The sequence below is a fragment of the Taeniopygia guttata genome, chromosome 1A (genome assembly GCF_048771995.1).
Source record: "Taeniopygia guttata chromosome 1A, bTaeGut7.mat, whole genome shotgun sequence".
Lineage (NCBI taxonomy): Eukaryota > Metazoa > Chordata > Aves > Passeriformes > Estrildidae > Taeniopygia > Taeniopygia guttata.
In genome coordinates this window covers 6787835-6800298 of record NC_133025.1, presented here as the reverse complement: position 1 = coordinate 6800298, position 12464 = coordinate 6787835, and the positions used below count along the sequence as shown (strand labels likewise).

Sequence of the window (12464 nt, the reverse complement as noted above, 5' to 3'; positions counted from 1 at the left end):
CTTGAAATCACAAGGTCAGGACTGAGTCTCTGTTTGCCCCCACTTTCCTATTATTCTCGGTTCTTTTTTTCCTGAAAATTACTTGTAGTCATTTCCTCCCTCCATCTCACTCCTACTCACTGGAGGGGCTGTGAGAGCCATGAGGAGCATGCCAAAACTGGCATATCTCCCCTGGGCTTGCAGCAAGTCTGCAAGGAAAAGTTTGTTGTTGCTTCCAGCTGTCACACTGTCTGGAGAAGATCCTGCTGTGCAGCACAAGGCAGTCACTGCCCCACATCACTTACAGTCTCAAGAGACAGCAGAGGGGAGATGGAGTTTTACACTGGGAAGTGGCTTCCTCATGATCACAGCCAATTCAAGACCAAAGCTTCAGCTCCTCCATTTTTCCCACACTCTTGATCACAGGCTGTCCAGTGCAGATTTGTAATTTTGATGCCCAAGTCCGTTTGTAACAAGCTGACTCTTAACTTTTATCCTCATTTTGGCTCTGAAGGGGCCTCCCTAGGACAGTGGGCTGCTGTGATTTAGCTCAGGGATCTTTTGCTCAAGATCTGTGGGCCATCCCTGGACATACGGGGAAAGATTTGCCTGTGAATTAAATCTCTGCTTTTACACAAGCAGGAACCAAATCAAATCAGCAGAACAAAACAAGTTGGTTCTAAGGTGGATTTTTCCTTTGGAGTCTGTGCCATAAGAGCTCTGCAAGTTTCCAAGCTAGTGAGGAGCCCTGTAATCTCTGGGTTATGGTTGGGCTGACTACCTTCTTCATCTCTGTGGGCAGAGGAAACACCCCAGAGGAGCATCTCTGCTTTAGCTCCACAAGCACATTCAAGGAGCCTCCAGCCCGACCCCGTTCCTGCAGCAGCGGAGGTTTCATGCGCAGGGGCCTGTTTACGTTTGGAAACGCCACAGCAGAGTTCATCCAGACAGTTCCCAGCCCCCAGGGCTGTGTCCCAGCTGGAGCTGTGTCCCAGCTGGAGCGTTGGAGCAGATAAACAGCACCCGCTGGCCCGCGGGAGCGCGGCGCTGCTGAGGGCGAGCGCCCACAGGATGTCTGAGCCCATCCTGTCAGAGCAGCTCCAGCTGAGCTCCTGCGCCGCGGAGGAAATCCATGTGTTGGGCAGAGCCCAGAGACAGGGGCTGTCTGGGGCTGCTGCTTGTTGTGCACTGACATCCTGGTGCAGTGAGTCAGCCCGGGCTCTGGCACGGAGCGAGCGTGGGGGGAACTTCCCTCCCTGCTCAGGGGACCTTCCACAGGGACTTCAGCCAAATGCCAGCGAGCTGGAGCCAGCAGCCGGATGTAGTGTGAAGGGTTAGCCATATTTAGATGTGTTGTTCCTGGAGCAGGAGACTTGGAGAATGAGAAAGAGAAGAGATGCCTGGGTGTTCTTGCCTTGCTGCTGCTGCTCAGCCACCTTGTTGCATCTCCTCTTCGCTGCCCTCACAGCTGGTGTCACCAAGATTTGCCTCTCTCTGCTCTTCAGCATCCCATCTGTGTTCCTGCTTGTTTTCACCCTTCTCATTCATCCCTTTTCCAAGACGATTCCACTCTGCTACAATAGATGGAGGAAATACAATGAGTCACTGGTAGTAGAACTGTTCTCTCCAAAGTAGTGTCTGCTCTCACCCCTTTGGCAGGCTTAAAAGCAAAGCTTGTCTTGGACCCCAGCAGACCTGTACCTGCATAACACTTGACCAGATCCTTCAGGAGTGTTACTCATGTGCTGCAAGTCCCCTTCAACATCACAGTCTGTCCTGACCTCACCAGTATGGAATGAGCAGAACCCAGCCTGTTAGCATTGGTGAAGTTCAGCCATGAATTCTGCTGGAGAAGGAGTTGGACAGGGAGGACCATGTTCCCCTTGCATTTCTCAGCTCATGTTTGCCTGAATGTCAGTGGATGAAGAAATTGCCCAGAGGGGCCATGTGGGTATCAGAAGATGTGTGCTGTTTCCACAAAGTAGTAGGGCATTAAGTGGACATTTAGGTCACCAAGGCCTGTGTCCCATCCTCTATGCTAAGAAAGAAAGGGCACATACACATAAAACCAATCCCCAGTTCAGCAGATTCCTCATGCTCACCAGAGAGAAGGCCCTGTGTCTGCTACCTGGTGTATTTTCACAACCCTTTTTGTTTAGGAATATCAAATGGTTCTGGAGAAGTGTGTATGAAAATGCAGTTTGGTAAATCCTTGCATTGCAAAAGGGAAGGAGGCTGAAAAATAATCTTCACAAAAAGGTTCAAATGCTGTATAGGAAAATTATATATTTCAGTAACACTTCTCCCATTTACTGATTAGGAATTAACCCTAATTGTGGGAGATAAAACACCTGAGAAAGCCTCCCAGTGAACCCTTTCTGTTGCAGCAGGAGCCTCTTGTGTTAGGACTGATTTTTCTCTCTTGGTGATCCCCTTTGGAAGGCACTAGGCAGCCATGACTCAGTGACCATATCTAATAAGGCTGATTTAAGGTAGTAGCTGCTTGATTGGTTTGATTTGTGCTGGTCTTCGTTTATTTCTTGGTTGTTTTTATGGTATTTTGATTTGTCCTGACATTTTTGGGTCAATTGCCACTGGGTTTAGAAGTGGATCTCTGATCACAGCTTTATTCAAGGTAGGACTGATACATATTTATAAATAAAGAGCCTCTAAAGGAAGCCATAAGCACCCAGCACTACAAAGCATTGTTCTCTGCTCATTTACAGTCATCTCATACAGTGGTGGTTCTCTTGACTGATCAAGTTTCCATTTGCTTTTCACCCATGAGAACAAGCAGAGAATGCAGCCAATAAAAATCTAATAATACACTGTAAAATAATTCATCTTTTAAATAAAAATTCAAAAGCAAACATTAGTGCCAGCGAGTGAATGACTTTGGTTTCAGCAGTAATCCCATTGCTTCACTCAGAACGTGGCAGCACACTTCCAGGTCCCTTCCAGTTCCTTTGGGAGCAGTGAAAAAGATGGCAAAATGGGCACTCAGTGGACAAAATGCACCAGTTGTGTCAGGGTTGAGACCAGCATGGTTCTCACACAGGGAAAGCACAGCTGGAGCAGATGCTGGGAACTGTCTGGGCTTGATTTGGGTCCCTACCAGCTCAGCCTCTTGACTTTCCTTCTTGTGGGTGTACCCCAAATCAGCGCTGGGGTCTGGCCAGGCTGTTCATATGCTTGTAAATGTTTCTGTGTAGCTGCTGTGGCAACCCACACAGCAAAAAGGAATAGCTTTTAAAAATAAATCCGAGGCTGGTGTGGAGGTATGAAGCAGACAGAGGAAGGAAAGGGGAAGAGCAGTTGAAAGGAAAACATAGGTCATTAAAGTTGTCGGAAAAGAAAAAAATAAAAAGGTTCAAAACATCTGCTGGAATCATGAGTAATTTTTTTACTGGGACTCGGCAGTTTGTTGACAAGTCCATGAAAAAATTCAGCAGTTCAGTTTTGCTAGTAACTGCTCACCAGGGTTGCTATTAAGAATTCCTAAGTGCTGGAGAGGAGTTTCCCTGCCAGTGCAAATACAGGTCTCCCTCTAGAAGGTCCCATCAAGTTCTTCCAGCACAGACGTGTCTGCAGAGTTGAGTTTTGTTGCTTTATGTGGGCAAACACAAATAAAACAAGGATGACTACAGCAATTACACAGGCATCTTACTGTGAGGTTCACCTCCTTGGTCTGATAATGCTCAGCCTGGCTGACCTTTAGAGAGATCTCTTCTCCCACCCCCGCCTCAGGACAGCCCAGTAAAAGGTGTAAGGAAGCAGAGTGGTGTTTCATTGAATAAATGCCAGCTATCTTCCTTCATGAAAACTGCAGAAAATACTGGTGGAAAAGATCTGTGAGATTCTCTGCTCTCCCTGGGCCAATGCAGAACTGTTTTGTGGCAATTTTTGCCTCAATCCCCTTTTAATTTAGCTTTAATGGTCTGCTGGAATAGTAGCCATGAAAGATGAAGCTGGAAGCACAAATTTCACTGTTTTGCTGCCAAAATAAAGAATTGTTCCCAGATTCCTTCCAAAGCTCTGCGAAATAACAGCTTTTTCTACCTCCTTGGGCTGAGTGTTTTCACTGAACGCTTGGAGGCCCCTCTAACCCCCATCTGATGGCAGGTGCACAGAAAACTGCATGTAGCATCCTGTTGCATCTGACTCCTGCAGATAATAAAGGTCTGCTTGCTCTGTGCTATTGCTGAGGAGAGGTGGGGAACAGGTCACTGCTGTAAAAAAAGTGTTTCTGTTGTTACACCAGCAGCAAAAGGAGTGATAAGAATATCCATCCTTTATTGTGAGGGAGGGAAACATAGTGACAAAGGATGAGGTTACTTCATCAAGAAGTTCCCCTGAAGAGCTGAAATTACAAATCTTGTTATGACATCTCAGTAGCAGTATGACTTAATGCACAGACCTACTGCAGTGGGAGTGGCTGGTAATTGCCACTTGAAAAGCCAAGCCATTTGGACATGCAGTTAAAAATCTCGACCTACATCTTCACAAGAAACAGCTACTATTCCAGAAGGAGCTATAGTTGGGATTTTTTGGTGTATTTTACAGGAATCTCGCTAGGTAATTTTGTTCCATTACAGTTTTTCATAGAACAGGCCCTGTAAGTGGATTGAATTACATGTTTGCTACTAGGATAATTGCAGTTCTTAAGAAGTAGGCTGTATTGTCAAATGGGTTCTCCTAGACTTAATTTCCAAAAAATGCATCTCCAGGGTTTTGTAAACTGTACTTTGCCACTGGGAGCTTTCATGGGAATTGTATGTGGGTTTCCTCTAAGATCTTTAGATGAATAATTTTGCTGCTTTTATTTTTCCAGATAATGGTTACAAATGTCTTTATGTGCTCCACTGTCGAATCTGACTCTTAGCTTAAACATTAAGGATTTGCTGTAAACAAACGTGCCTGGGTAACACCTGCTTCATGTCATAGTCCAGTTTCTTTTTGGAAGGGCTGCATCCAGGCTTTGGTAAAATTACAGGCACTCCAGATGTGTATTCTGCTGTCAGCTGGCCTAGTGAAATCATTGTTTATTGACAGGTTCCCAAGAGTCAGACAGTTCTCAGTCTGCCAAGAAAGACATGCTGGCTGCGCTGAAGTCCAGGCAAGAAGCTTTGGAAGAGACGCTGCGCCAGCGCTTGGAAGAGCTGAAGAAGCTGTGCCTGCGGGAAGCGGTAGGCAGCGGGACGTTATCACTTGGTGTCTCAGTTTGTTATAGCTCCTTGTGTGGAGGTGGGCTGGGGTCAGGAGATGAGATTCCTTCCACAGTCACCTCTTACAAACCCACTGTTCAATGGCCTCAGGGTGATGCAGCTGTTTCAACCCCAGATTGCAAAGTCCAGGGTTTTTTTCTCACAGAGAAGGGCACCCCATGTCAGCTGGGTACCCCATTGGCTTGGGACAAGGAGGGTGCTCAGCATCCTTGTCTGCTCTTTGCAATTGTGAATAAATTGCATTCAGCCAGGCTTCTTGTTAACTTTAATAAGAATATTCTGCTATTTAAATGCCATAGGAAGGCTGTTCTATGTACTAGTCATCACTTCTGGGAGAATTTTTACTCCATTAGCAAAAGCAACCCCGAGGCTGGCTCACTTTCTTCTTGGAGCAGGCCCAGCTTTACCTGCTTTTCTTCTGCAAGCATGCTCTGCTATGCAGCACACAAGGTCTTATCTGCTCCATGTAGATTGCCTTCATCCAGTCAACTCTGGCACTGCTGGAAAGGAATGCCAGTGTGGTGGCAGACCTTGCAAAGAGGAAACACTGTGCTCATTCCAGGTCAGGCAGGACAGCTCAGGAGCTCATAACCTTCCCACTCACCTGCCGGCTCATTTTGGAGTACATAGGAGGCCATTTAGTGATCAATTTAATGTTTGGGGAAATCACAGCTCTGCTGCAGCTGTGTGTGGAGATTAGCAGCAGTGTACTCAGGTCATTCAGCAATCCTTCCATATTTACCAGCCCTGTGTATCTGATTTTAATAACAAATTGTGACATGTAACACAACAGGAAGCCAGCTGCAGACAGTGGCACAGAGATCTTCCAGTTCTTGCTTAATATTTGATGTGTATCTACCTTTTGACAAAAATGGGAGAAATGGGTCACTGATTCACGACTCATCACTTTTTTTCAATTAATATATGGTTTTAATGCCAAAAAGAACAAGTTGGGGAAAATACCTCTCAACAAAGAACATCAGCAGAAATCTCTGCTGCCCTTGTTCCCATTCTTTACTCCATGGGAGAAATCCCTTCCAACCTGAGAAGTCCTGGTTGATTTCAGCAAACAACTTGTGCTGTGAGAAAGGTCACAGGATCAGATCCAATCTCTAAGTCCATTGAGCTGAGGTCATCCACAGGAAAAAATCACAGCTCTTCAGGGGCTGACAGTGAAGGTCTGGAGGCTCTACTTGGCCCAGAGGAATTTACTACCCTAAGCTAACCCTGCCTGACTGCTGATGACTAATCCTTGCAGCAGCACCAGGTGCAGGGGAAGATGTGCTTGTGCCACAGCTGCAGGAGCTCACAGTCCAGTGCATTCCCTTTAACCCAGCCCTGTTTTTGGTGCAGCCTCAGGCACTTCAGAAGCAACCAGGATGCAGGCAAAAGCTCCCGCTGGGGCAGGGAGCTGAGGATGAGGAGCAATAACTCCTTAATGTACTGTGGCAAGGCTGGCCAGAGCCCATCTGTCAACACATTAATAGTTGGTAGAAAGTGCTCGTGCTTTCCGTAGGAGATTTGAGAGAGGCAGTTAATGGACACTTGGAATCTGACCCCATCTTGCAGCCCTACAGCTCATCCATCAGCAGCTGGTAGTTGAAAGCTTCCTCTCAGGCTGCCCTTCATCCCTTCTGCTTTTGCATGGAAATGACCAAAACAGAGGAAGAAGGTGGCAAACCAGGAGCCAAAAAAGAGTTAATAAGTGGGGGCATAATTAAGAAAGCGTGACCAGAACCATTCATAATGCTGGCATCAGGTTACTTTGGGCCATCACTACTCCAGTTACTTATTAATTTAGATTACATTTCATGATCGTGCCTTTGAATACTTTTTAGCTTGTGGAGGCAGCATGGTAGCCCACATTCATTTTGTTCTGCTCTGATCTTCACAGATTTTACAGAAGATTAACTCTTTACCCACTGCCCTGCTTCATATCACATTAGAAGTTACAAAGAAAATATCCCTGTTGCCCTCAGGATACAGGAATCTGTGTCTCAGTGCAGTGCTTAGAGCCACATCTCAGTACAAGGAACACATTTTAAAAGAAAAACTGAAATAACCCCAGAGGGCTGGAGGGGTAGTGCAGAGTGGAACTCTGAGACATTGCTGCCATGCCTCTTGCAATGGGGGGCTGTGCATGTCAACACAGAGCTCTGCTGCAAACCCATTTTGCTGGGAATTGCTTAAAGGGGAGATTTGAAAAGGCCAGGTTCTTGTTTCCTAGTGACCTGAAAAGAGTAGAAAGAAAAAACCCCATTAGGGGGTGGGGGAGAGGCCAGGGCGGGCAGGGACTGGGCTGTGCACCCACACTTGCATTAAGGTCAGCTGCTGTTCTTTGGGATTCAGATGATTTAGGTTACTCTGCCAGCTGGATCCTCTCAACACTGATGCTAAGGAACACAAAAGCCTTTTGTCCTTCATGGGCAGACTTTTGAGTACAAGGAGTCTGGGCTGTGCTGTGCTGGTAGTCAGGCTTCTGTCTTTTTCTCCAGGCAGTTCAATGCCTCCAGTTCAGATATGTGTGCCTGTATTGTGTAGCCTGGGGGGAAAAACCCACAGCATTAACATCAGCAGTGGTGCTGCTTCCTGTTGTCCACGTATTCTGAAATTCTGTGAGGTTTGCTTCAGATTTTGAACATATCTTTGCAAATAACCCCATCAGTCTGACAGAGTATCAGCTAATAATTGCTCCAAAGCTGTCCATGACATCATTGGGGTTTGGAAAGCATTCTAATACATGAAGTGTTATCAGACAGGTAATGAGGTACCAGGCACTGCTTTTAGTGACCATTTCCATTGCATTCCTCTCAGACACATCATGAATCAGGTGGGAATGTTTTTCTGTGCAGGTCATAACCTGCATGGCTGTTGCCATTGCAGCTTTCTGACTCAGCAGACCTGCATCCTGCAGGAAGGCTCTCGGGTCTGCTCACCCCTCTCGAAGCCGCTCAGCAGATAGGAGCTCTTGGTTCCTGCTCACCCTGCAGCAGAGGTGAGAGCTTGTGTGCTGCAAGCCTGCTCAGCCTCAGGCCCTGACGCCCTAGGGATGGGCACCACTTACAGACCTGCCCAGGGCAGGCCACAAAGATCTGTATTCGTGCACAGCTTAGAGAAGAGGTCCCCACCCTCAGTGCTGGGTTCTGAGTTTGCAGGGCTGGGTGCTGTTTATCAGCTGGCTGAACTGGATATGTTGTTAATGAATACATGTCATTTTAGGGTCACACAGGAGTGGTGGTGTGCTTTGCTGTGCTGCAGGATTTCCCAGATCACTAACAGCATTTTCTGCTTACAGGAGCTCACAGGAAAGCTGCCACGAGAATACCCCCTGGATCCTGGGGAGGAGCCGCCTATTGTAAGGAGAAGAATAGGAACTGCCTTTAAACTGGATGAGCAGAAAATCCTGCCTAAGGGAGAGGTGAGGCTGTGCCCTTCCCTTCCAGACCAGTGTCCCCACCTCAGGTCTCGAAGATGTCCACTGAGCATCACACAGGAGCCATCAGTCCCGTGGTCATTTTTGTTTTAAATTACTATAATTGGTCACAGTAATTTGGGGTTTTTTATATCCAGCAGAATGGGGAAGCAGTGGGAGAGTTAGGGACTTTACTTCATGCTCAGAATAAAGGTGAAATTATTAAGGTTCAGCCCTTGCTTTTCTGGAGGTAACAGAAATAGCTTGAGTGACCAACAGGACCATGGCAGTGCAAGTGCTCTGGTGACAAAGTGCAGTGATTTGTGTGAGCAGGGAGCATATCAGGAGCCCCCCAAGCCATCTGAGCCCTGCTTCTGCCTGTCTTGTTTTTGCAATCAGACATTTGTTTTCCACTCCAGTAGCAATCTAAATACTGGCCCCCTCTAACCAGGGAGAAAAGCATCACCATTATCCATCTCAGCCCTGCCACAGCGAGATAAAAGCATTTTGCTCCCCAGTCCTTAAACAAAAGAGCCTTCATCCCTACCTATGGGGAGCTGGAGTTACATTTTTCTAAGTTTGCCAGGGAGTGTTTGTTCCCTTCGTTGCTCCCACAATGTGCTGGGTCAGTGCCCTGAACCGTGGCTGTGAAAACAGGCCGGCAGCAGCTGTAAGGCAGGACCAGATTCACAGAACAACTATTGTCTGTGGAGGCACATTTGTCTCAAGACACTTGTGTATATTCCAGTCTTGGGTTTCCTTTTTATTTTTGTAGGAGGAGAGACTGAAGCTGGTGTGACTGTGTGGTTTGAGGCTCAGTTCAGCCAGGGAATTAACTGTTTGTCGTTTTGCTGGCATTTTCCTTCTGCTGAAAAAATAAACAGCTGGAGCTCTTTAGTTGTGTTCTCAATGGAGCCTGGGAGAGGAATTCCACCACAGTCAAATATTCATGAACTAGCACATTTAATTAAGGTTTTCAAAGGGAAAGCATGTCTTAGCTGAATTACTCCTAAAACCCCTGCAGTCTGTTGGCTGCTCAGTTATAACCTGATCTCCAGCTTCCCCAGCTCCTGTTGCTACAGGGCAGCTTTTGGGGCCGGTGGGTGAGGAATCTCCTGGCTCCAGTGGCAGGATTAGGTGTGGAGAGCAGGGAGGTAGAGCAGCTCCTCCCCAGTGCAGGTTCTGCCTTTTAGCAATCCAAACACGCTGACTCAGCTTTTCTCCACCTCTCTCTTCGTCTGTCAAATTTTAAGGCTGTGTTGAAAACCATAAATTTCTGCTCTCGAAGAATGATGTTGAGCTGTGTTTGGCTGCCAGTTTGAAAGCATTGAGGGAGGCTAGTAATGGTTTTCATGCACTTTTCAGCAAGTGCAAACACTGGAAAATCAATTTTTAAAAAAGGTGAAATATTCCCTCAACCACACAATTCAGGACTGAAATTACTAGTTGTGACAAGGACCTGAAGCAAGGCACTTCCATCTGAAGGCAGATGATAGCTCTCATTTCCTAGGACTTTATTTATAGGGGCCTCACTGGAGGAAAATAGACAATTATGGACAGGAGGAAAATTAATATATTTTTCCTAGGATATACTGAATGATTTAGAGCTGAATCTGTGAAGGTCTGAAATGACAGTCCTCACATCAAGCTCACCATACCTTTAGCAAGACCTTTGTCAAGACTTGCAGGAAAGGGTCCTGGATTTTTTCTTGGTAATCACCTTTACCTGGTCTGTAATTCCTGACTCTGAGAAGGCTTTTGCCAAGAGATAATGACTCAGATTCCAGGCCTTAAAACCCCATCATGTCAAGTTCACTTTTAATAAGTGTGGCACTAACAAGGTTTACAAAGTCTTCAAAGCAAAAAGGGATCTGTTGAAAAGACAGAAGGTGGGTTCATTCTTCAGTGAAGTGAGGGAAATGATAATTATAGTTTTAAGGCAATGCTGACTCACCACTGATAGCAAAAGTATATTTTTTAAGCCAGAAGCCCAGAATAAAAAACTTCAGAGAGCGCCTTCAGACTGATTAAATCCCACAGCATCAGCTCTTACACTGCTGCTGAACAAAGAGAGGATTTGAACTTGCATAATGGGGATCTCCAGGAATATGACTGTCTCACCACTGACTAAAAGTAGAAAAAGTAGAAAAACTTGTCTTTTTTTTTTTTTTTTTTTTTTTTTTTTTTGCAGTGTACTGGGTTCCTCTTTCTGGCAGACTAATACCATTGAGCTGGGGGAGGTAGCCAGATCCATTGCGGATTAGCAAGGTCCTTTGAAGCTCACAGCCTGGGGTCCTGGTGCAGACTGGGAAGCTCTGTATCAGCTTGTGCTTTGGCATAAGTTGTCCTAAGTCCCTTGACTTTGGAGGATAACGAAAAATGCATAGGTAGCTTTCAGGGTACACCTGATTGCATTTAAAAACTCAGCTGAGGCCCTGCAAGGGCTAACTCTGAGGGCACTGGTTCTTTCTGGCATACTGGCATACAGAGAGCTTGCTGTCACACACTGCAGGCTGTGAGATCACCCTCCTGGCTGGTAACTCGAGGAGACAATTTTCTGGTGCCATCAGTTGCAGCAGCCCATAATTACTTCGGCTCATATTCACCCCTGGATTTTGACAGCCATACACTGGGGAGGACTTTACCCATCTTTGCCCTGTTTTACCCCAAAGTGTTTGGTGGGTGCCAAGCAACCCTGTCAAGGAGGTTAAAGCTGTGGCTTTGTGTCAATACATAGCAGTGAAATCAAATAGGGCTTAAATGTGGAGATAGAAAACAGGGAGAAGGAGCAGGTGGGAGGCAGGTATAACCCAGAGATGGGTGTAAAAGGATGAATGTCTACTAGAGCACCATTGAATTTGGCCATATTGAACTGCAGGAAAAGTCAAACAGCAAGTCAGGGTTAGGGCTGGAGCACACATGTCCTCCTTGTGTGGGTCATCCCTTCTGCCAGCTGTGCTTCCAGGCACTTTTGGGAACGGGTGAAGGTAAGATGGGTACACTCAGAGAGGCCCTGAGGGCAGCAGCACGACTGTGGATGCTTTGCTGATGGAGAGCCTTTGTTGGAGGCCACTGGTAAGGTTTAGGAGATCTTCCACACAGGTGGGTTCGGAGAGTTTGGTGGTAACCAGAATCCACTGACCTTTCACCAGGAGGCAGAGCTGGAGCGTCTGGAGAGGGAATTTGCCATTCAGTCCCAGATCACGGAGGCTGCGCGGCGCCTGGCCAGCGACCCGAACGTCAGCAAAAAGCTGAAGAAGCAGAGGAAGACCTCCTACCTGAATGCCCTGAAGAAACTGCAGGAGATCGAGAACGCTATCAACGAGTATCGCATCAAATCCGGGAAGAAGCCAACGCAGAGAGCCTCCCTGATCATAGATGGTAAGTGGGACTTGGTGCCCACAGCATCGCGGGGGTTCTGTGGAGGGCAGGGAGCAAAATTCTTACCAAATTTCCCCTCCCTCCCCTTCCCTGTCCTGCCTGGAAGACGCCAGGGGTGCTGTCAGAGGGTGCTGTGCATTAGGGACGTGCTGGGTCACAGCAAAGCTGTGTTGTGCCGTGGATGGTCGGGGTGTCAGCAGAGCAGGCTGTGACTCCTTTGCTCACCTGTGAAATCGCTCTCTTGGCATCTCCTCCAGAGATGCAGTACAAATGTAATTAATGTTAGCAGATAGGGCTGAGCTCTCTAGCTCAAAGGCATCTGTAAAATCAAAGTGGGAGCAGTCTTACTTCTGTGTAAAAATATTTTTCTTTTTTTTTTTTTTAACAATGTAATTCTCGGGGCACTTTATGGTTTACTGAGTTGTTGATTGGTTTTTCATTAAATCCATAACTTTCTGTGGTGGTTC

General features: G+C 46.7%; 1 protein-coding gene across 16 annotated transcripts in view; it reads left to right on the top strand.

Moving 5' to 3' along the window:
• FRMD4A (FERM domain containing 4A) overlaps positions 1 to 12464 on the top strand; it is a 357158-nt gene that overhangs the window by 330554 nt on the left and 14140 nt on the right. For all 16 annotated transcript variants that reach the window (XM_030290804.4, XM_072918958.1, XM_030290830.4 and 13 more), the window contains 3 exons: positions 5032 to 5165; positions 8500 to 8622; positions 11769 to 11997. In XM_030290804.4, coding sequence (XP_030146664.1) covers positions 5032 to 5165; positions 8500 to 8622; positions 11769 to 11997 — 486 coding nt within the window. The remainder of the gene's footprint in view (positions 1 to 5031; positions 5166 to 8499; positions 8623 to 11768; positions 11998 to 12464) is intronic.